Source organism: Ictalurus furcatus, chromosome 29 (genome assembly GCF_023375685.1).
Source record: "Ictalurus furcatus strain D&B chromosome 29, Billie_1.0, whole genome shotgun sequence".
In the NCBI taxonomy this organism is placed as follows: Eukaryota; Metazoa; Chordata; class Actinopteri; order Siluriformes; family Ictaluridae; genus Ictalurus; species Ictalurus furcatus.
Genome location: NC_071283.1, coordinates 14780361 through 14806302, shown reverse-complemented (window position 1 = coordinate 14806302; position 25942 = coordinate 14780361). Strand labels below are relative to the sequence as shown.

Genomic DNA, 25942 nt, shown 5'->3' with positions numbered 1-25942 from the left:
CGTAGTGACTCATTTCAAAATGCTTCACCTTGGACTTTAATCTTTATTTATTTATTTAATGTTGAGTGCATGAGGATATTTTAAGATCTGAATAAAGTTTTGTTTTTGTTTTCTTTCAGCTGGACGGATGGGGCGTCTCTCTGATTTGTTTGTTTGCAGTTCCACCCATAGACATTTAAAGACATACAGTATTGACACAGCTCCCAGATCAGTGTGGAGACTTAAAGGATAGTTGAGGCTCCTGCAGAGGATCATGGGAAAGGAATGTTCTTTCCCTCAGAGTTACGGCAGAATTTCCACTGGGCATTCCAGCCAGACACGTAGTCACTTCTGAGACGTTACCGTCCGCAGCCATGCGCTCTGATTTTAAAAGGACCTGGCGCATGAGGGAAAAAGAAAAACGGTGTTCTGATATATGTACACTTTACAAATGATCCTCTGGGTGCCATGGCAACACGTTCTTGCAAACGATAAAAGCTCTCTTTTGTCTCTCTCTCTCTCACTGAGCTACTGTGCGATTTCTGCAGTTATCCCAGTGTTTAGCTTAGGAGAGTGATGCACGACCGGCCACTGCACGCCTATAAAAACTCACCGTGTCTCAGAACAGAAGCTCTACAGTCCCTGAGGTTGCCAGTCACACGATAAATCCCCATCAGGAAACTCCTTGAAACGTTGATGGCTATTACAGAGCTCTTCGGTACCTTCTCCGTAATAAAACCCTGATTTTTATAACAATATCAACTTTATCAGCAGCTCAGTTATTGATGATGGAAGATATTAGCGAGCTAATAGATACGGTACTCGGATAGATGGTTATATCTTGGTACAAATGACCGAGCCGTCACGTCGATCGATCAGGGACGCAATTTTATTTATTCTCGAATCAAACATCTGGACGAAACTGCTCAGTATTCAAACCACAAAATTCCGCTCGGACGTTTCGGAGTTTAATTATTCGCATCACGGTTGTCTTTTATGGCTCCGCCCATTTAAAAAATTTTTTTTTGGGCTACGTAAAATGTAGCCGTGGCTCGGTACAGTGAGCTTTGGGCTACCGCTCAGAAGGTCATGGGGGTTCCAATCCCAGAACCACCAAGCTGCCACGCTTGGGTCTTTGAGCTCCGAAGACGCTTAAAACCCAACTGCATAATTGTATCCCGTCTTTTTTTGAATAAAATTAATTAAATTTATTTATTTTATTGTTTGGCACATGCACTATCCCATGACTCACCCAGTGCTGGGAGACGAGCGTCGATCTGAGACCTGGTACACGCCCCTCGAGCCAGAGATACTGGAGTTCCTCTGTAGAGAGGGAGAGAGACAGAAATTCCACATATTGCATATAGGTAATAAATAAATAATAAAATAATAAATTCCACTCTGCTACGGTAGACAAAACTCCTGCGGAGTTACAGAGATGTCAGAGGCTGAGCCTTCGAGCATCTGATCTGGTAGAGAATCAGACGCATAACAAAAATATCTCCAAAAGCATTTCAGACGTCTCTGAGCAATTCGGGAGTCGACATCCAGACACCTCGGGAGCTAAATATAAAGAAATATACATAGCATGAAAAATAAACCATAACACAAGATACAGTATAAACAAGGACATGAACAGAAGTATGAGATTTTGGAAGAGCATTAAGACCTTCGATAGTTTAGCTAGCTCAGTTAGCACCACTCCATTTATTCGATTAGCTAGCACAGTTAGCGCCGTAAACCACAGCCTTCTAACTCTTTAGCTAGCTCAGATTAGCGCCATGGCCTTCTTTAACATAAATCTCAGTTAGTGTAATCATCATTATTACTTTAGCTAGCTCGCTTAGCACCATAGAGTTTATAAGGGCAGCTTCCTAAATTTAGCAACATGATTAACCTTTTGCACAGAAATGTTCATGTAGAAGTGTACAAACCTAAAAATCTGAAAGATGGAGAATCTGAAAAATACTATATAGTTCAAATAAAATAGCATAATGGTATAGTGTACTATTTTAACGATCATAAGAGGTGGTGGTGCACAGACCATCGGGACATTAAGTTACTTTTGTCAGTCGGTTTAGACTCTCCATAACTTTATTAGGAGCGCTGACATCACAAACCTGCCGAAAGCTGCGATGCTAATTAACAGCTGAGCAGCTTGGTTTTGTTGTTTACCTTCTAGTCTTTTCTCAGTGACACACTTTTGTTTTTATTTTTGCAAGGAAATGTGAACTATAAAATCTTTAGTGTAAGTACAGTATTACACAGAACAATATTTCTTTAGAACTGTGCTAGATATTTCTTGCTAGTTTTGTTTTGACTTTTCCCCTGCTACATTTTCTCATTCCTCCTCCTCCTCCCTGTGCTCTACTTCGGCCCTGTTCCAAATCACAGCGTGCTCCGTATATAGCGTGGCCTCCTCCTGACACACCGAATGCTGGTTTTTCATCATCAGGAAGGGGGAATGTAGGTCGTTGGCTGGCATTAAGGAGCACTTGAGTGCTGTCGCTGTGAGTCAGAGAGCTACGCTAATGCCCTTCTCGCTGAGTTCAGGCGGATGCTAACGTTGTTGTTGTTGTGTGTTTTTGTTTATTTTTATTTATTTTTAACTTGTAATAAATACGATTATTACAGAATTAATTCAGTCGTGATTAGTGGCCACATGGAACTGATCAGACAAGACATGGTTGGTGTACACTTCATCGTCTAGCTGAACTCTGGAACGTTATTTATGGTGGCGGCGGCCATCTTGGAAAACCAGAAGTTAAGATCTGGTGCATTGGAGCAGTGATGCTAAAGTTCTGTCTTTTATCAAGAGTAGATTCAATAGCTACCTGTACTTAAATGCTACCCACACACTTTTCGACTAAATAATTTATTTATACACTTTGTTGTTCGCTACGTTTAGCCTTATATCACCAGTCGTTTTTGTTTTTCATTTGGTGAACAGTTTCAGTCATGCGGTGATGGAAAGAGTCATAGAAAAGATCTCAAACATGTTAAATCTCAAACCTCTCTCTCTCTCTCTGTTCTATTCATTCTGACACTCGCTGTGTTTACAGCTCCATCCTGAATGCATATTTCACACTCTGGATTTACAAATTAATGAGAATTACAGCTCAGTGGCGCTCTAAGAGATACACATGCTCGATTGACTCACTGCAACTTCGATACGGATTATACTGAGCTCTTTATACCTTTTTACCTTTATATCCGTTTACTGTCACAGAAAGAAAACCTCCAGCAACTCCAACGTCGTCTTGTTTATTTTCTTTCCATCTTTCTTTCCATCATTCCTGCAATCGTTCAACGTCCACAGCATCACAAGTAAAAGTGCCCTAGGAACTGGGGACCGGATCACGCCAACAAAAAAAAAACATGCTTTTAAAAGCAATTTTCTGAAGTAATTTTATTAGAATTTTAATTTCGAAGTGTTGCCTTTTTATAGACGTTACATAAAAGTACTAACTCCATAGTTTCTGGTAGTTATTCGGTCCCTTCAGGATTTCGGAATGAACGCGAACTCATCGCAATATTCGGAGGAGCTCGCGATTTTTCAAAATTACCGCCGATTTTCCGCAGATCCGGGCCGAGACACGTCGTGCGACAAACGCGAGTACAGCAAAAAGGTCTCGTTTACCAACGAACATCACTGCGAAAGAGCACGCAGAACAACTTCGTGCGATTTCGCTGATTAGTGTAGTTTTCCGCAAAAAAAAGGACGAACTCCGCAAGTTGCATCGCAAATTTTGATTATGATGAATCATACTTATTGAATTATCATCGTCACCAGCAGATGAACTGATTTTTGGAAGTGATCCAAAAGGGGCAAGGTCACAGCAAGGTCAAATATCTGAAATAGCTGTTCACGTTTGACGCGTATTCTAAGGGGATTTCTAGCTCACACGTGAGTACCGAGAAGGATGAGACGTGGTGGTGTCTGTGGAGGCGTCCCCGAGTTTGCTGGAAGATATCGTGATCTTGCGATACACATTTTGTATCCTCAATTTACGCTTAATGAGCACTTTACACTGATAAATCGATCAGACCACGTTCCAAATAATACCTCGTATAAATGAATGGTGCATTATGGGTAATCTGTAGCTATTACAAAACGCGTACGGCTTTGGATCATAACGCGGATTGATTTTTAATCAGGACGAGAGGTTAAAATGATAACACCCGCAATCCCCTCCCCCGTCACGTTACCTGTCGCCCGTTGGATTTGGAGCCTTGCAGGCTGCAGTGGCTCAGGCTCCCGTTCGGCGTGGTTCCACAGCTGCTGATGATCTGGAGCTGTTTCTCCGCTCGGTCTGCTCGCTCCAGAAGCTCCTCGATGAACTGCTGCAGACGCACTTTAGCGCTGGCTTCGCGTGCCGCCGTCTCCTGCAGGAACTGATCGATCTGCGCCACCTCTCTGCAGAGACGCAGCACAGCGCGGCGGTGAGTAACGGACACGCCGACGTCTAACCACATCACGGTTCCTCTCGGGGTTCTTCACGCAGCTTAATCTTTAACGATCGTTAACGAACTGCTCGGTCGCGAATTTGTCATTTTGTTCTAGTGAGACCACATGATGCTTTTAAGATGTGATATCAGTGTTTTTCACAATGGATTAAAATAATAACTCATTTTTGACAAAGTAAAATAAATTGTCCTGACTTCAAAGTCAGGACTACACCTGCACCTTAATATCATCCGGTTTTATTAACTAAACGATATATCGGTCAGGCCCGGTCCGGCCGTGTCCGGAGACGCAGAATTGTCCCAGTTTCTTTTCCTTCCCTGCCCTCCTTTTCCTTTTCTTCCTTGTTTGTTTGTTTGCTCTGTGGCATTCTACAAATCCCCAGAGACGCACCGCCTCCGTTATCTTTGTGGAAGAGGTGTATCTGCTTAGAATCAGCTCGCTGTGCTGCTGTTTACAACCAGAGGTACGTACACACACACACACACACACACACACACACACACACACACACATTCTGCATTTTTAACCTTTTAAACTTGGGCCAGAATTTCACTGATTGAAATATTTACGACTGAGCCGAACTCGAGATGAGACGCACGACATTTCCGGCTGTTTGGAAAATGAAGCTTTTCCTGTCCGACTTCCTGATTGGGGTCGGAGATTAAACGTAGCATGTGATTTAAAAACAAACGAAATGAACATGGATGACGGTTCTAAATAATCATAAATCAGTGATTATGCTTTATTAATAGATTATTCTCTACATTATCCATAGTGTGTGTGTGTGTGTGTGTGTGTGTGAGAGAGAGAGTCCTGCCATGGGTTGAGTCCCCTGGGATAAACTCTAGGCACCTAGTACACTATGTAGATAATCCCAGGCTGGATACGAGCTTGATACGCCTGTAAGTGAGGACTTTGAAACAGTTCTAGTGATTTTAAATAAACAGAAGTAAACAATTTAAATCCGAGTGAACTGCGTTATTTAGAAGTACTGATGATCTGCTGGATTTAGACCGAGCTGTTAGGAGAATGAGAGAGTTTAGAGAAAAAAAAAAAAAGCCTCCCACACATTCCTAACTGCAAAAAGAGAAGGGCAAAACGCCTCCTACCTGTGTGTGTGTGTGTGTGTGTGTGTGTGTGTGTGTGTGTGTGCATGTTTGCTTGCGTTTTGTGTGAGCTCGTGAAGAAAAAGAAAAACGGGTTTGAGATTTTTTTTTTTTTCTCTCAGGGGTGTGTGTGTGTGTGTGTGTGTGTGTGTGTGTGTGTGTGTGTGTGTGTTTCTGCTATTTTCCTCCATGTCACAGTTGAACAGATCAGAGTCTAAACAGATCTGTCACATTCTGTGATACCTGATACATGACCGTGTGTGTGTGACACACACACACACTCACACACACACACACAGGTATCTGGGTTCAGAACAGCACCTGAAATGATTCTAGCTGATAGACTGGAAATGGAAACTTGATTTTGCCCATGAGGCACGATTCCCCCAGTCCAGTGTGCTTATAAAGGAATTTTTTTTTTTTTAAATGCGCCTTAGCGCTGATGTACATTAAATTATAAACTAGCTGATCTTCCTTAGTTCAAGAGACTGCAAAATTCTCACAAACAGCCTTCGGTGGTTTCTGTCTAAAAGGATTTACCATTTTAATATTGTGCAAACCAGCAACTATTACACTTGAGGGGGGGGAGAAACAAAACAAACAAAATCAACGATCCATGAATCACTTCTATATCGTAGCATTACTGAATTCTGTATTGTGATTGGTCAGAAGGTGCTGATTTAATGTCCTATAACAGCAGCTCTGACAGTAGCGCTCCCTCAAATCACACGTGTTTTTTTTTTTTTCGACGCAAATAATAATGAGATGGAGAGAATGCTTTAAAAGGGAGAACCCTGTGTACGGAACCCTGAAATGAAAACACAATGGGGTGGGGGGGGGGGGGTTCTCCAGGTTGTGCGTCTGAACCAGGACGATCGTGCTCGGCGTTTTCGTTTTGGAACAAAGACAAAACGGACGAAACTGCTGCTGTGATTCAGCACCGCTCGCCACCGACACCGAGCGATGCTTAGCAACTGAACCCGATTCGAAAGAAAGAAAAATAAATAAATAAATAAATAAATAAATAAATAACCAAGGCGATTCACGAGATTCAGAACCGCGGCATCCAGACGAGGCCCCCTCGATTGGACTGATCACAATACCGCGTCGCGCTTTTACACGCCGTGCTCTCATTAGACGCATGAAAGAGACAGAACGGAAAGCTTGCAGGGTCTCCGTCGTGGTAATAACAGTGGTGGAGGAGTCGTCGAGCCTGTAAGCAAAACACAATCCCCCCCAGAGTCAGGAGGCTAATTAGAGAGGAGACACGGAGGAAAGAGCAGAGGAAATAAAATAGTGAGAGGAATGAAGCTGGCGTGATTAGAAAAGGGAAAACACAGAGGATGAATGAGCTGTGTTTGTACAGCAACACACACACACACACACACACACACACAGCATTTCCAGAAGAGTGGCATGAATATTAATGTATCACTCTTAGGCTTGAATAAGGGGGAAAAATTCTACCGTTGTCTGAAAACTATTTAATATGAGATGTATAACTCGTACAGTACGTGTGGTGAACTTACTCCTCCTTTTTTTTTTTTTTTTTTTTTTTTTTTAAATCTATGGCCTTAGACTGACGGATGTAACTTTAACGCAACCATTATCAACTATTAAAGGAGGGAAAACCCACCCCGTGTCACGCTGTTGAAGGAAAACAATCAGTGAAAACCCCGGCGTTTGTGTTTTTCCCTATAAACGCCCATCCTGAAGCGTTATTCCTCTTAACACTACTACAGTTTAATTAACTAAAGAACGACGTCCTATTTAATTACATTTTTTATATCCGTTAGACCATCTGCGGACAGTTCCGTCACCAGCGTACGTTTTTATTCTCTCTTCGAGTTAGACGCGCGTGCGCACACACAAAAAAAAAAAATCGCGGCTTGTCGTGTTACTGAGAAACCGCAGGACAGCGTAACTGCTGGAAATGGAGACTCCTTCCTGTAAACGTTCAAGAAAATGAACACCTCCTTACTTTAAGAAAACGTCACCGTATCGACGGTTACGCCGAGCGTCCGTCGTCGTCTTCAAGGAGTTCTTGCGAACGAGCCGTTGCTATGGAAACGGTAACGTATCAGAACGAGTAGATGTGTTGATAGAAACCTGTCAGAGCTGCTGTTATAGAAAATGAATCAGCGCTGTGGTCGGTGCTGTGGTATAACCGCTTATACGCTGCTCGCGTCTGCTAATAGCGCACTCGGAATTTATACAGCTACGGTCTCCAAAGCCGTCTGATGGAATTTACAAACGTGGTGCGTCAACGCCGTAGCTGAGCGAAGGAGAAAAAAAATGGTACGTGTTTATTTAAAGACGAGTGTTAAAGGCAACGGTGGACCAACCCTAAAAAACAGACTGTTTTAGAAAAACAGAGAGAAGAACGATGATGAGAAATCGAGATATATATCTAGATCTATCAAACTCCATTTGAAAGCTCACAGCGGTGCTTGACTTCCCTCGCAAGAGTTGCCACAAGACAATTTCTCCTGGTAAATATTTCATACCGGGCCATCATCACATCACATCACCCTCCATCTCATCCAGGGTTTAAAGGAATACGGTGAAGGTGTGTGGGGAAACTCGGGAACAGTGCCAGCAATGGAAAGACGGGATCCCGTCCCGTCTTAATCCACTGTGGAAAATTGTTCCGTGTGGAAGTGTTTGTCTCGCAAAGCTCGCCAGCCGCTACGTCGCCAAGTAATGACGGGCCTAAGATTAAACCAGGCGTTTTATATTTTCACTTAATGCTGCTTTTTAAACTGCTCCTAGCACAACGATCAAATCGAGAAGATAAGACAAGAGGCAGAGGGAAAGCATACACTGCATGCAAGGACTGAAGAGAACTGAACAAAGGAAAAGAAAACGGTTGGGGGGGGGGGTGAGACCTGAGAAAAGGCTGGAACAGAAGAGGCGAAGAGAATTGAAGAAAGGGACAGAAATGAGGAAGGGGAAAATGGAGGAGAGGAGAGGAGAGGTGTTGGTCAGAGACTCGTGTCGTGATTTATTCACCACTCGGGCTGCTGCACTGACGCTAGACATGACACGAGACCGTTGTCCTTCTTCCGGCGACGCCGGAAGGAGAACATGTATTCAGCGGGTCTCCTTTCAGCCACTTGTGAATGTCTAGCGATGTTTGACGTCCGAGGACATGGCCCTGAACGGCTAGCGAGCGCACAACATGGACTTCAGCGGAGGCGCTCGTTAGCGTCACCACACAGAGCCACGCGTTCAGAACGATAAACCTCGGTTCTACTGCAAAACCCAGACTTCAGACACATATATTCTCTCTCTCTCTCTCTCCCCTCTCTCTCTACAACGCTGACTAACGCTCAGGGACGTTAGCATCCAGGACGTTAGAGCAGCTGCTACACTGGAGGAATTAGCATGCTAAATCTGCTGCGTCATCATGTTCCGTTCAGCCGAGAAGAGGAATCTTAGAAGTCTAATCACCCGTGTTATACCGTGTATATACTAATAATAATCTTCTAAGGAGATTGACTTTGCAGTTTCGTTATTGTTTGTTCGTCTTTGCACGACGTACACTCTCTGACTGAAATTTATGATTTGGTGTAAATACACTTCAGTGTGTGTGTGTGTGTGTGTGTATGTGTGTGTATATATATATAATGTGTATATATGCAACTTACTGCTGTTTGTGCGTGAGCTCTTGCTCCTTGTTGACCAGGTCTTGCTTTAGGCTGGCTAGCATCTCCACCGACACGTCCACCTGGCGTGACAACTCTGAGGCCTTGTCTTCCAGCTCCTGTTTCTCCTGGCTGAGCCTTTCGCTCTCCAGCTTGGCCTTCTCCAGTTCCGTGCTCTTCCTCTCCAGCTCGGCCTGCAGGCGCCCCACACGTGCTGCGATCTTTTGCTCCACTTCTTCAGACAGTTTTTCCAGTCTCTCATCCAGCTCGAGCCTTTCGAAGGCCCTAGCCCTGAGGCGTGCCAAGCCCTCCTCGTAAGCAGCTTCCATGGCACTGGGGTCCATTGAGCTCATGGCTTTCTTCACCAGGATCTCGCCGAGTGGGAACTCCACATTGGGAAGGTAGCGGGCGCCGGCGGACGAGGTCGTGGCAAGCCCGAGCTCGTCGCCCGCGCAGGGGAAGCGGGATTCGGCAGCCAGGGCGCTGTCGGCCACCAGAGGGAGCAGTGCGGCGGCGTCGCACACGCTGTTGGACTTGGAGAGCACGTAGAGCGTCTCGTAGGTGTGATTGTACTCCAGGTGGGCGCGCAGTGATGACAAGCTCCGGAAGCGTTTGTGCTCCCCACAGCGAGGGCAGCGGTACGGCAGATCCAGAGAGGCCATGCCAGGCTCAGGCCACCGGGCGCCGCCCTGAACAGGCTGGGCACCAGAGACCTCTACTCATCTCGGGTTCATGTAGGACACTGCAGTTCAACCACATGCTGAAAAATCTGTACACGTTCCGCCTTCTGATATACGACTGAAAGAACACTCTTGTGGTTTGTGTCTTTCCACTGTATTTTCTTACATGTTTTCTTTATGGGCACTGCCTTCAAACCTGGGGGAAAAACGCATGCAACATGAGCGCAAGTCAATTATAAAATAAAACATGACGACAATGTTCAGGAGTCAGATTTGTTTTGTATATTTAAGTGTCAACTCGCACATATCCAAGATGCCAGATACAGTCTCAACACCCACCTCTGCTGAGACCCATTTTCACTTCTATCTAAGCGCTGAAGTTTTACAGAAAAAAAAATACACATTACTTAAAATATGTTACACTTTCATAAGGAATAAAACTCTTCTATAGTAGGACTGGAAGATTGATCGTCTCTGTGTAGACATATTACGATTTGAAAATCGTGCAAGCGCTGGGATTTCACTTAAAAACCTACCTTACATAACGTCATTAACACGTTTTAAGAGAGAAAAATCGAACTCCGTAACAACTGTTGCTAAGGTGAACATCATCTTTTCAACTGTCCAGACAGAGCACAGAGGAGGAACGTCTGTACAAGCCATTCGTATCACAGTAGCCATGATTTGGGTAATTATTGGATAGTTTTCCTTGGGTCTGATTTTTTAAAAAAATTTTTAAAGCATTTTCATTTTTTTTTTCATTTTTTCATGTTCAACACTGTTAATAAAAGTGTTACCTGCGGATTTTGAACAAACGAGGGAGGGCGGTGTGGTTTTTGGATTTCCAATGACTTCATACAAATGAAATTGAAAGAAAAGGTGTGAACGCAAACCCCATCCCTAACCGTGATCTTAACCTGTAATGGACTTACAGAACGAAACACCTGAAGTCTGGGCTCATGTCTGAAGCTCCGCCTTCTTAATATTTACCTTCCTATGAAGATTCTTCACCAATCCTTTCCCTCATTCTGCTGCCTACTGTTTCCACCCAAGAGTCTTTAGTGGGGGAGCTGGGCTACCCCAGAACTATCAGAACCCCTGCCCAAGTTCTCAGAGTTCTCCCTACTTTTTGTAGTACCACAATCACTCAAGTGGGTTGAGGGCAACGTCTGCACTCACAAATACCATTTTATGACTTGAATGAGTTTGTAAATAAGTCACTATGTTGAGAAACTTCTTGTCATGTAGGTATTAGGTTTGGATTGTAACTGCATCGGCTAGATTTTTACAAATGAAGGTCTGACCACTTTCTACAGAATTAAAATCGCCATAAAATGATGGTTTACCCTCCATGGCTCAATGGGAGGTTAAGTATGCCATCAATCCATCTCTCTTCATGTTCTCCGTGATTAAAATCCCCACCGTCGCCATCGTAATCGTGGAATCTGTCAAGACTAAGACGACATCCTTTTCTACTCTATAGACATGACCCTCAACCATGTTAAACATTTAAGCAGATTTCCTCCAGGATCATAAAAAAAGACAAATCTTGACCCTCGTATCACCACCAATATGGCATGCTAGACAGCGTTCAGCCGATGATGACTTCATAATAAAACGGCGCTCCTCTCCTACTCCGCTTCATATCTTTCCCTGATAACTGTCTGTCTGGAGAAGGGTCTAAACGCCTCAAACGAGATGTCCACCACTTCTCCTAGCTTTGCTAAGACTAAGCGTCTCGTATGAAAATATTCATTCTACGTACCATGAAATGGGCTTAGCTTAATCACGGCATCCCCGGAAATTTGACTAATTGGTATATTATTTACAAATTCTTCTTAATGCTAATTAGCTAGCTGTTTTTTTTTTTTTTTTTTTAGAGCATTAGTCTCGACACCAGCTTTAAAACATTTCTGGCAGCACCAATGACAAGGAAGTCTGAAACACACATCCCTACTGAATATTACTGTACTACCTAACACTACCTGTCCGTTTGTCTGGCGTCAATATTGGGAACTATTATGAGAACCTTCTAATCTGTCTGGAATGCAGATGGGGGAACTGTGGAGGCTAGTGAGCTGCATCCGGTGGCATTTGGATCGGGCAATTAGTCTTTGAGTGACATTCTCCGTTACAGATTCAGTTAACCCAGTAAGACAATCAGGAGGACGATCCTTCACAAATCGGCCAATCTAATTAATGATGTGTAAGTCTACAGACTGATGATGGTGTCATGAGGGAAAAGGGCAGTCTCTAGAGAGCAGGGGGATGAACTGGACTAGCATCGGTGACTGATTAGATCTCAAAACGTTGACACAGAGACCAAAACAGCGCAAGTGGGAATGGAAAGACCTTATTATTATGCTAATGCGAATCCAAATCCGTGAACGTGTGAGTGCCTGAGAATTATTTCCACCCTTCGTTAAAAACGAGCGAAAACGATTGTTAATGTTTCCTGACACGTCATCTGCTCGAACAATAGGACAAACTACTTATATTTTTCAACAATAATGGTAAAAATGTATGTGCCAAAAGTAATGACACCCCTAAGGATTTATTTATTTATTTATTTATTTATTTATTTTTAAACGCCTAATGTTAGAGAAACGTATATTATGTAAGATGAGGCAGGACACAAGTGGGTTTGTTTGTGGGCCGTCTAGAAATCGTAGTCGGTCTATAGTTAGTACGGGTCGTGAAACAGGTAGACGGGGTCACACGAGGATTATCCATAATTATAATCAAGTATTTTGCATAATCAAGTATGCAAAGATCAAAAGCAGGAACAAGAAACCCAGAAACTGGACTCGTAAACAAAGGGAACTAAGATTTGTCATTATGGATAGAACGTGTGAACGAACACACTATGGGAATAAATATACTTAAACTTGATTAGTTTGTATAATACCCCAAAAAAATTAACATGTAGGCGGACCAATGAAATGGTAGGGGTGGAGACATAACAGAAACTAAAACAAATGAATATGGCGGAACAAACGAACCGCAACGCAATTTAAATTTTTCATTAGATGCCAAAGATATTAATTGTGCTGATAATTTTCAGGGGAAAAAAACTACCAGCGCTACTTTTCGGCTCTTTACATTTGTGCTCAATATCACATGTTGCGTGTCTTATTATATACTCATTTTGATTTTAGATGGGTTTTTTTTTTGTAGCTTTCGTAGTGGTTCTACCTGGAGAAAGGTTTTGAAGGTTGTCAAAGGCTTCCAAAGTAGGTTTCAGGGTGTAGAGTACAAGGCTATATAAAAGAAGTAAGGAAATCAGTTTTCCCGGTGGGACTGGGAGCAGCCTGCTGCACAAACACCCACACACACACGCACACACACACATATATATATCCAACAGTACGTCTGTAACTAATCAAGCTGCTTCAGCAACTGAACAGTGAACACGCCAGCGCAAGAAATCAACTCACGTTACAGAGAACAAACGTCTACAAAATCACTTCTTCAGCTTGGAATGGAAGCTGCAGCGTACTGTAAGCCTCTGATCCAGGATCAGCTTTCCTGTTTTTCCCACAATGCCTAGCTTCATGATCTCCATCCTAAAAACGAGAAGAGTTCTCTCCTGAGAACACTCTTGCACTCGTTCGAAAACCAAGGCCACATCTGACACTGCCTGCGCCCAGCTTAAAGTCCGGTTACCATAGAGACGCTTCCTCTCCCATGCATATACATAAACGAGATGCTGATTCAGAGCCACGCGTTAGCTAATATGCTCGTTTACGGCATGTCTTCACATACGCCGTGGACAGCACAGGACTTTCATTCTGTAATTGCCTTCTGTTAGGTCTTTTGTTTGACCTTATTGTGCCACGATGAATCCTCGTCCTTCTCCCAACGTCCTCCAAGACCTTATCAGCCCAAACGCGATCCGACGCCAGGAATTAAACTGGCTTGCGGGCTTTAAATTCCAAAATGGCTGGAGATTATTTTCATATATATATATAATATAATTTTTTGGGATATTATGGATTTTTTTTTTACTCTTAAACACGATCCTCTCTTTTCGCTCGCTTGTAATAGCACTGAAAACATCGTCTCCGAGGACTGGACTCGTACTTGTCGACTACACCGGCTCCTATTGATCTCAGGGCTTTTCCATTGAACCGATTATCTTTCATTATCCACCGTTCACGCTAGCAGTCCAGTAAAACCTCCAGAGCGAACACAAAACACTGCTGCATGCCAACACAAACTCTATAATGGCCTACAGACGCGTTAACCGTAATTACAACCGCGTAACCGGCAAAACGACGCGGCACAGGAATCTGTAAGGGGCTTAGATATCCGTTCATCGATCTTTCCAGAGAACCACTCTAAGGGTCCAGACTGTGTCCATTTGTATTTTCGTGTGCGCTTTTTTTGTTTGTTTGTTTTTTGCATTACAAAGTTAAGAGAAGTCTTAAGTCGAGCGATATAGCACACATCTTTACAATCTGGAAGGTCTATAACGTGTACATCCTTAAAAAATATTCTGCTTTCACATTTGATCTGCTATAAAGATTTAGTCTAGCTTTGCGTCCGTAGCAACGGCGATGGGACACAACAACGTAGCCAGAAATCGTAGATGAGCAAATGAGTCGTGCCAGTGAACAAGAACGACAGACGTTGTACCACATAAGTGTACGGACTAAAAAAGGGGAGAAACGACATCAAAAGAGGTCGATAGCATACGTATTATAGATAAACTGCCATATTTTGGGACAACGTTTTAGTCTGATTGGCCGTGTAATCCGTGCTCACTGGGATAACCCTGTGTGTGTGTCCCTTTCAATTTTATAGATGTGTGTATTGATCTGTTGCATTCAGAATTTGTGGCTTTAAACTCAAAAGTCAATGAAGTCCAAAATAGACCCGCTATCATAACGTTGGTCCGCACTGTCCCTGGCCGATGGCCAGTGGTTTTGTGATAAATGGAGATACTGAATGGAGATGCGGAAGCTGAAATGTAAAATACGCAGTGTAGTAGAACCTGAGCCTGAAATCAATCAATCGAAAATTCTGATGCAGGAAATGACCAAATATGGCGCTGTAACCAACAGACTTCCTCCTTACAGTGCTTTGGAGCGGAAAGCAGGCAGAGCAGAAAGGGCAACTTAAAGCGATCAATGTGAAATCTACGGTTTCGTCTGGTCACACCATTTATCCCATCACCGTCAAAGCCTCGGGATGTGATCCGTGCCTGCGGATGGTTTCGTTTTACAACCATGTTAAGTAAGCAAAAGTGTGGAATATAAGACACGAGGGACGTGATGACGCCGCCGAACTATTACGCCCGGTTCATTAAGAAAAGGGAACGCGTTTCTTTCAAATAAATAAAATGATGCTGTTTGTGTTCTCATGGAAAAGCATCTCTGCAGGTAATTTCTGCGCTGAGGCTTGAAAGTAGCGAGCAAATTCAATGAACTTTGTTTGTTGCTGGTGGGGGGGACCCCAAAAAACTTCCAATACCCAGTAATTGGGAATGTGGAAGTGTTGAGAATCAACCAATCACATTCACACTCATGGTAGATACTAATTAGTGTACACGTGAACTTCAATTAAAGTGACTGATTGATTAACCCCAAATAAAGTCCATCTCTTCCTATAGGATTTTTCCTACATATACTGTAGGTTACCATCGTCTTGGTAACATCCAGCTGGAAAAGCCATGGGCCACAGAGAGCTTACTAAGCAGGTACGGGATCTCATTGGTGGAAAATATCAGGAGAGGGTTACAAAAAATGTCCAAGGCGTTAGTTATACCATGGAACATTGTAAAGATAATAAACAAGTGGAGGAAATATGGCACGGACAGGATGTCCCTCTAAAATTGATCAGAAGATCAGGAGAAACCCGGTCGGGGAGGCTGCCGAGAGGCCTACAGCAAGATTTAAAAGAATTGCAGCAATTTCTGTGATAACAATCTCCTGGATTCATCCGATCTCCCACTCCGGTTTCCTCCTCCAGTCCAAAGACATGCATGGTAGGCCGATTGGCATGTCCAGAGTGTCCGCAGTGTATGAATGAGTGTGTGAGTGTGCCCTGCGCTGGGTTGGCACCCCGTCCAGGGTGTACCCTGCATTGTGCCCGATGCTCTCTGGGATAGGCTCCAGGTTCCCCGCGACTCTGTAGGATAAGCGCTATAGAAGATGGATGGATCCAATCTCCCAAAACCATGCGGAATCATGTGTTATGGTCCGATGAGACCAAGGTTGATCTTAATACAGAAAGAGATGTTTGGCACAAAAACAAAAAACCCAGCACTTTACCAAAAAGAACCCCATCCCCACGGGGAAGCGTGGTGGTGGCGGCATCATACTTCAGGCTGCTTTTCTCCAGCTGGAACTGGGACTTCAATCAGTTTGATGTTTTGGAGTCCAGACCTAAATCCGATCACAAATCTGTGGCGTGGCCTGCAGAGGGCTGTGCACAGGAGACACCCAGCTGATCTGACCGAGTTGGAACGCTTTTACAAGGAAGAATGGCAAAACATTCCCAAGTCAAGACGCTCCAAACCGACCGACTGACTCTGCACGATCACGCTGATCGATGACGGAACAACTGAAACGTTCTACTAGAGGATCTTCATCCTATAACCTGACCTGAAGAACATGCGTTATATCACACCTTCTGTTATAGAATTCTCCGGAGATATTTGTCGAATCTCATAGAGCAAACAAAAACGCTTTTAGTTGCTCTGTGCGAAAGATCCGTACCATATTCACGTTCCTGAAGGCGGAAACCTCAGGAGTTACAGATGTAGTAATAACATCAGGACGTGGTTTGGTTCTTACCGAGGGATTGAAGAGACGGATTTAGACCTGGGGCTAAAACTCATTTGAGCGACGATTCGATTAAAATGTTCTGCATCTCGGGTGCATTTCCATCAGTTTTTTTTTTTTTTTTTTTTTAAAAATACAAATACTGCTGATGCACAGGATGCACTAACGATGCAGGTGTAAATGGGATCTTAATTCGATTTGGACGCTCTCTAGAGATGTTCTCTTTTCTTATTTCTATTTACAAGGTCAAAGTGCTACTGTGAATTCTGCACTGTTTCTATAGGCTCTAATGGTAATAATATTCCAAGATGCTACACTGATAAGCTTATCTTATCTTAAACCACCCCCCACACACACACACTCTAATCAGGATACAACCGATACACTGATACCGATACACATCGATTAAATCGAACTCGGTCAAATCAGGGAACACTTCATGCTTACAGTGAGAGGCTGAAGCCTCCATGCCACTAAGATGCAAATCACATCCTGATTTTTTTTTCTTTCTTTCTTTCTTCTATGTCACGTCCAAGAGCGCGAGCCATTGATTAAGGCATCCTCATCAACTGCAACCAAGATGCAACCGGAACCGGACCCGTTTATAATACCATAATATTTAACCTCCAACCTCTCTGTTTATCCGTGCACGGTGGTGATGTGATGATGTGATGCCAGCCAGGTTTGCACCATTCCCCCCCCCCACCCCCCATCACATCCCCTCCCCTCTCCTCCCCTCCGGTGCGGCTTGCGCTCCTCTATAATACCCTGGTATACCGGAAAGCGCGCGCCGAGGAGGACGCACAGCCACCGCGCTCGAGCTCTTCCATACAAATACGCCATTACGGAAAACAAGAGAAGGGGGATTTAAAAAAAAAAAAAAAGGTCAGACACATTGAGAAAAGGTCTCTCCTCACCTCTATCGGTCTATCCTCCGGTATTTTCCTCCCGCGGAGCCGAGCTCGCGCGCTCCGGTGCGTTGACGTCACGCCGCTGCGCTCTGCAGCATGACGCGCGGGGCGCGCGAGAGCTCCTCAGAGTTGCCAGATCGCACGACTCACCTCTTTTTACGTGTCCGTTTTTATTACTATTATCATTTTTGTTTCAGTCACGGAAAGTGTTTTCGTAGATGTCGTCTTATGATTTTGATTTTGCACGTGACTGGTTAGTGAATAGAGACGATCAATCTGGCAACCCTGCAGCAAAACCTTGCGAAATGAAGGAAAAAAAAAAAAAAACAACCAAAACGGACCAGTAACAGTCCTGATGCACGGAATCATATCCTGAACGAATAACTCGATTATTCGACTCGACTCTTGGGGAGAACGATGAGGAGAAACCGGAAATAAAGGGCGTCACTGTGAAATCCAGAGATGCAGAAATAGGAGGGAAGGAGGAGTCGAGGAATCACGGAGGAGTCGGTTCATTTCGAACAACTCCTATTAAAATGACTCGGGGGAATCGATTCGCACTTCCAGATGACCTTTATTTGCTTCCATTAATCAATCAATCAACCAATCAATGAGTGCGATTATTATTACGTTTAGTATTTATTCAAAATGATTTTTCATAGTTCATTTTAATTTAACTTGTAATTATTTTTTGATTTAATAAAACTATATTCATTCAGTTATGTTATTTATGATTATTAAGTTGTATTATTATTTTGGCATGTATTTTAACTCGATTCATTTCTCTTCATCCATTCATTTTATGTGATTTATTATAGTGAATTAGCTATGTTAATAATTAACTTTCAGGTAAATTAGTGTACGTTAAAGTTAACATAAGTGTTCAATTAGTTATTACTTGAAATATATGAGAGAGCCTAGTGTTATCGCAAGCTGACAGTTATGTTATCTTCAGGTACAAATATAATACAAATGAATTTTATAAAATCTTTTATAATAATTACAGCTCCTGCAGACTGAGTTGGAAACGACTTCCTTGCATTTTTGCATCATTTTAATTGTGCACAAGAATCAGCTGCAAAGAAATGGTTAATGTGTAGTCCAAGGTCTCTGATGCAGGTGCACACTCGGATACAAATATAATAAACGACAGCACCGCCTTGTGGTGAGGATCTAAAACTGTAAGCCAATTAATATAAATAATGCAACCGATGTACTTCGGGCTACTTGAGGCTTTCTTCTTTCAAATATTTCTACCTATACCATCTATACCATCAATCATGTATACCTTCTATATCATATACCATCTGCACAATCTATACCATATCATCTATACAATATGCCATCAATCATGTAAACCATATATATCATATACCATCGATACCATATACTTTCTATACCATACATCATATATACCATCGCCATATACCATCAATATCATCTATACCATATACCTGCTATACCATCTATCAGCTATACCATCTATCATCTATACCATCTACACCATCTATACCATATATAAAATATACTATATACCATCAATATCACCTATACCATATATCATTTATACTGTCTACACCATCTATATCATGCATTATATAGTCTATACCATCAATATAATCATCTATATCTATACCATCTACACCATACACAATCAATACTATCTATACCATTACCATGTATCATCTATCTCCAGCATCTATACCATCTAGATGAGAATAAAATAAAAATAATATAATAAGCATTATATATTAAAAGCACAGCGGTTATTTATTATTTTTTTTCTTGTTTGTTTCATATATTTTACTCTACACTACTTTACGCTAACTCAAATCTAGAACCCTTCATGGTCCTTCAGTTGTCCCTCAGGGATAGTTCTGGAATGCCGGAAGCTTCTGTGTAGAACCCGACAGAGTAAATAATATAAATTGTAATCCTTGGCAAATTGCTGTGGTGGAAGAGGAATGAAACCCTTCAGCAGAGACCGGCGTTGTATGTTTGAGGGAAACATCTCCAGTGTTACACATACAGTAGCACATAGGCTAGTTTACATTTACAACACCTTTCCTTTTATGGTAATGAGCTCTACAACTGCTAGTCTTTTAGTCACTATGTTAGTCATGCAGTATTGCTCTGAGAACTACAGAATGAGCCATTTCTCTCTCTCTCTCTCTCTCACACACACACACACACACACACACACCCCTCTACACTCTTTATCATTCAGATGTAGCCAAATTGACAGCCATACTATAGCATAATTACTATCCTCTCCGATCCCTTTGTGATTTGATTGGCTCTGTTTGAGAAATGCTGCGCTTTTTCACTCGCTCTTTATTCACAAACGCTTGCTCTGGATATTATTAGTTCCCTTTTGCTTAGCAATCATAATATGTGACATTTCTACACCGTCGTCACTTCTGTGAAAGAACACAGTGAGGATGAGCAAGAAAACAAAAACTGTGAATGAGCTCGAGACTGTACTTTTTGACCTGACGGTGTGAGCATCACATGACTGTATCAGAAATGGAAGAGAGTTGATTCTTTTTAAAAATAAAAAATAAAAATAAAAAATTCACAAGTCAGAAAATTAAAGCAGGAAAATGTAAACTCCCACTAACTTTCTTTTTTTTTTCCCAAAGCATATTTCAAACTTGCACTACTTTTCTCCACCAATAGGGGGCAGCAGATGTTTATATTCATATAATGTATTCACGTTACCTGCTGGTACATGCAGAGTATTTAAATATTTTATTTTATCTATATCAAAACAATCCTTTTATTCAAATTGAAATGAGGCATTGGTGGGCTTTATAAAACAATGATGCATTTATTAGACTGTAATAAATAACATGTTTATTTTATTTTGGAATATATAATTAAGTTAATCATTTAAACATAATCTAAACAGTATATGTGGATGCCCCACAGATTTACAATAATTATTATTTTTTTTTTCCTAACGTAAATTTTCTAGAAAACTCTGGACTGAAAAGAGACTTTTTTTTTTTTGGCCCTTTTTCTCTTTTTCTCGCACATATTCCACTGTACATTTTTCATATTGCACGTTTTCAATATTCATCCCTCGATCTGTGCTCTCGCCGTCTACTTTATTATGAATAATTGTACAACTGCTCGTTCATGGAATCATCCTTTCAAACGCATCCATGCAGGCAGAATGTTGATCAAATTAGAGCAGCAGTACATAACTTTTGGGAACTTATAGACCTCTCTACTAGCAGGATTTAGCATTCCTATATTTATGACTGACAGCGTAGATAATCATCTGAAAAGACATAAGTGGAAATTTGTCAGAGAATAGTAGATAACTAGCTAGATCATTCATGACTACTAGCAGACTAACAAGATATTTAGCCGATGCTAGCAGCTGGCAGTTAGTATTAGCATACATTTTCCTGCAACATTTTATTTATTTATTTTTTTTACTAGCCTTGACATGTACAGTTGCTGCTGTGAAATATTGGTTTGTGTGTTAGATTTTTTGTTGTTGTGGGGGTTTTTTTGGTTTGTTTCTTTAGTTCTTGGCACTAGTAACAGTAATTTAACATAGGAAGCTTCCTAAATTATACATCTGCATTTAAAATAAATGAAGAACCAATCAAATGACATTTTATTGCACATCTTTGGATTTTGTTCCCTTTAAAGCGGCCATAAGCAACTTGGTTTTGGTTTAAAACTTAAGCAGCATATGTGTGGCATACACTTTATACTACTCATGCTAAACTCCAATTTATATATTGCACATTTTCAGTATATTATGTATAGTAGTCATAAATGGAGCAACTAGCATAAATAATCTAGCAGGAATTGTATTCAATATAAAAAATAAATCTAAATAAGAAATCTGAAAACTGAACTGTTATTTAGATGTTTTATTTATTTATTTATTTTTTAACTGCTAGCTGACTACAAATGTCCATTTTATTCCAGATTCAGTTGAGTCATAGATGGGACATACGATGTTCTGAGTGAACATGTTTCCATGCTAATTGTAACTAGCCTAGATTACCACCTTCCTATGATAATGAAATACAGAGTCACAGCCAGTTAGACTGCAATTTTTTTTTCATGCCAATAAACCAACAGATAACTACTGTCAGAAAATCCAAAATTCTAAGTTGCCATGAATGTAGCTATATCTTTAGTAGTTTATTTATTAATACAGCACGAATACAAACAAAATGTATTCACATACCCCACCCACCCACCCACCCACACACACATATACTGTGCACTACTGCAAATGCTGCTCTTAGATGGGGATTTGTACACGTCGTGTGCATATTTTGCCTCCATGAATGTTGCTTATTTATTTTAATTTTTTTCACCCCAAAAAGTTACATATGGCCGCTTTAAGTTCCCAGCCGAGACATTTAACAGTTGTACATACAATATTATAGTGCAGTTTGTACAGTTTTACACACAGGAGTAAAAACACCAAGTGTTTATTTAACACCTAGAGTGTTTTTATATAATCCGGACACAAAAGGACACTGCACAAGTAAATCCGACCCTCTGCGTGCAGGAATTCAACACCAGGCATCTTGCTATGCGCTGATCATTTGTTGTAATAGAAACACATCAAGCGAAGCATTATGAAATCCATTAATGATACGTCGCATGAATGTATGAGCCACGGCAATAATACAGACCTCTGCAATCTTAGCATGAGCCAGAGACGTTACCATAGTAACAGAGTATGTCTTATCAAGTATGGCTCTCGTGATTTTTTTTATTATTTTTTTTTTTTCCACTGGAACTTATTTGGGCTTTCAGAGTAGGTATGACAACAGGCTATTGAGCCAGTGCATTGATTTGCATGTTAATAGATTTAACAGGAGTGGTATGTTAATTTGGCCGCTAGCTGAGAGGTCTAGTCAAAAATCTGTCATGTTGCTTAAAGCCGAGATCGATTTTATATATATATATATATATATATATATATATATATATATATATATATATATATATATATATATATAGAAGCTTTTATGAAAATGGTGAGGAGATACTTGTAAACTAAAAATAGTGGAGGTTCAGGTGAAGGTGGAAAAGGCCATTGTTGTTCTCTGGATGGTGTGTGTGTATGTGTGCGCATCAGTGATACTGCAATAGACACCTGGAAGCAGAAAATACTCAAAAAGAATTCTGGTCGGAAAATCGACTGTGGTGCAGCTCATGGATTTGAGCTCCTGTAGGAGGACTGGACTGAATTCTTGTTTTAATATTCGTCCTTAGCTTCTAGTTAGCTCGCTTAAGCTCCATGCTAATTAACCAAAGAACAGCCATTAGTTAGATCATGTTAATGAATTAAAGAATAGTAGCTAGTTAGATTGCAACTTTCCATGCTAATAACCTAAACGATAGCAACTAATACAAATATTATATGATTGAATTACAGGATAGAAGGTACTGTTTTTTTTTTCTGTGTGTGCAAATTTCCATGCTAGCGAAACAAATATTAGCAGCTAGTTAGATTACTCTATTCCTCGTCTGATGAATTAAAGAGTAGAGGCTAGTTAGGTTGCTAGCTTACATTGCTGATGTATTAGAGAGCATTGGATTTTGAAACGGAAAGATCTTAACGTGGAGATTTTTGTGCTTTTGGGTTTTACGCTCTGAAACAGGCGAATAGTTAATTCCCTTTGCCTCCACAGGCCTTAAATGTTTGTTCTCTCTCCTGCTAAACTGTTTGAACTTGTTACACTTTGTGACCGCGACTTGGCTCAGTTCGCCCTCGACGTATTCGTCAAGTATAATGAAGGCAGGCGTGTGAAGGGGAAGACGAGCGCTGCGAGTAAAGGTGATGCTCGCAGCACTTCCACACTCGTGTCGGCCATTATCAGAAACCCGGTGACTGCTGCACTTCTCTGTTAATGGACAGCGGAGACTCGTAATACGACAGAATGGCGCTACAGACATGATCTTTGTGACAGAGGAAATACCATCAAAGGCTGTTAAACTTGTTTGATCTTTGAGCCATTTATAAGAATGATGGGCTATTAATATGGTGTAAATGCCACAATGTGGTGCAGGTCAGAAACGAGGAAGAAGAAAAAAGAAATCTCAAATGAAAGTGCCTTTGGATCTACAAATATAATTATGTCAGAGGAAGAGTTGGAGGAATACTCCAGCAGTTTTTTTTCCCCCTTTACATATGTACATAAACTGTTTATAATGGACGAGAATTTCAAAAAGCTTTTCCGCACTGACAAAAGGGACAGCTGTGGAACTCGATCAACATGTTAATGCAAAAACATATATTTTTGGAGAATATTTTTATTCTTTATTTTTTTTTTTTAAAGTTATCTTTAGTGTAAGATGTTTTGATCTGATTTTGGTGTGACGAACAAAAATCAGACATCATAAAAGAATCAGAATCGCAATGAGAAACAGAATCGCAACAAGAATGAGAATCGCAATGAGAATCTGAATCAGAATCACAATGAGTATCAGAATCACAAGAATGAGAATTGCAATAAGAATCTGAATCAGAATCGCAATAAGAATCTGAATCAGAATCGCAATGAGAATCTGAATCAGAATCACAATGAGTATCAGAATCGCAAGGAGAATCAGAATCACAACAAGAATGAGAATTGCAATAAGAATCTGAATCAGAATCACAATGAGAATCTGAATCAGAATCGCAATGAGAATCTGAATCAGAATCACAATGAGAATCTGAATCAGAATCACAATGAGAATCTGAATCAGAATCGCAGTGAGAATCAGAATCCTTCTCATTATTTATTGAGTTATTCTTGAACGGCTTTAATAACTTCCACTTGAACAGGAACCATAGACCACGGAAGAGCAGAGATTCTTGAAAAGAAGAAAATAATGGGGGGATGGGAATAACACTGTGTTTCAGCTTGAAAACCCAGAAAGGCTCAATACTTCAGCTGACCTGTCATCTAATCCGTCTCCCTCGAGTACCGTTGGCTCTAGGCTTCCTGTTCTTCCGCCTCAGATTAATGCTTAACCTACAAAACCTGAATCCATCTGAGGGCCACAAAAGCTCCATCAAGACCAAGAGATTCCTCCACTTCTTTCTTCTACTGACTGGGGATGGGACATGGGTTAATGTTTAAAACTGACAAAGACGAATCCATCAAAGTCGACGTCGGAGCTCCTTAAGAGAAGGACGGATGAGGTACATGAGTACCATCTCGCTCCCATTGACTGTGGACATCTAACCAGCCCTCAGAGGAAGTGCACATCGTGGAACTCCCAATGGGAGATCATTAGGAGATCAAAGGTGTTTGAGATGTAGAGTTCTCAGCACGTGGTATGCTGATCTTAAGGAAAAGGGAAATAGAAAATGGGTTATTAATGTATTCAACAGGTTCTGAGAAAGCTGTCATTTTTTACAGGGGAAAAATAAGTTGTTTAAAATGGAGCGCTGTAATGGTTTTTCCTTCACATTGTCCTCAGGGTGTGTGTGTGGTTTTTTTTTTTTTTCTTCCACACAAGGGTCACAGTTTAACTGAAACAAATATGGAAATGTTCACCATTAATATTTCTCCACCTAATATCATGTCAATCATGTTGAAGGAACCCTGCGATGGATTGGCACCCTGTCCAGGGTGTACCCCGCCTCGTGCCCGATGCTCCCTGGGATAGGCTCCAGGTTCCCCCGTGACCCTGAAAAGGAGTAAGCCGTATAGAAGATGGCTGGATGAATAGATGTTGAAGGAATCCATGTAAATGTTTTACAAACCATCAAAGATTTGATGAATGTTCACAGAAACCTTCATAGTTTCAATTCAGACAAACATCTTTCCCTAGAACATTACTTGTCCAGAAATCATTTAGCTAACCTAAAACTGTTAGTTGCTTATATTTTATGAACATTACAGTTCCAGGAACCCTTGTTTCCTAGAACATTTTATAAACATTTCTACAACGTGTAGAAGTTTTTAAAATAATGTTCTCTGATATAAGGGATCATTAATACAGGGATAAATCTAGCACACTAAGAATTCTTTAGGTTTTCCTCAAGAGAAATCTACAACAGAGTGCATCCCGATTGGGGAGGGTTCCAACTGGAATGCTGAAGAACACTTAACTGTCCAAAGAACCCATAAAGAACCCATAACACCTACCTGATTTTTTTTTTTTTTAAAAAAAAAGAAAGAAAGAAAGCTAAACCGAGATTTGTATGTGGTGAAAAGGTTGTGTGAATGCTAGTCTTAAAAAATACAGGTACCAGAAAAGGTTCTGTAGAAATAGAGCCACAAAAGAACCAGTTTGGGTTTCCCAAAGAACCTCTTGATTGACGGTCCTTGAACAATTATTATTATTTTGGCTCTACAGTCAACTGAACTGGTTTTCTCGCC

The 25942-nt window shown here is 41.3% G+C and overlaps 1 protein-coding gene across 1 annotated transcript in view; it reads right to left on the bottom strand.

Annotated features, from left to right (window-relative positions):
* fbxo41 (F-box protein 41) overlaps nucleotides 1–19181 on the bottom strand; it is a 29524-nt gene extending 10343 nt beyond the window's left edge. Inside the window, exons 1-4 of the mRNA XM_053618849.1 lie at nucleotides 17586–19181; nucleotides 9204–10076; nucleotides 4189–4396; nucleotides 1232–1302 (exon numbers count right to left, since the gene is read on the bottom strand). Of these exons, the coding sequence (XP_053474824.1) occupies nucleotides 1232–1302; nucleotides 4189–4396; nucleotides 9204–9862 (938 nt within the window). The 5' untranslated portion in view covers nucleotides 9863–10076; nucleotides 17586–19181. The remainder of the gene's footprint in view (nucleotides 1–1231; nucleotides 1303–4188; nucleotides 4397–9203; nucleotides 10077–17585) is intronic.
* Between the last annotated feature and the right edge of the window lie 6761 nt (nucleotides 19182–25942).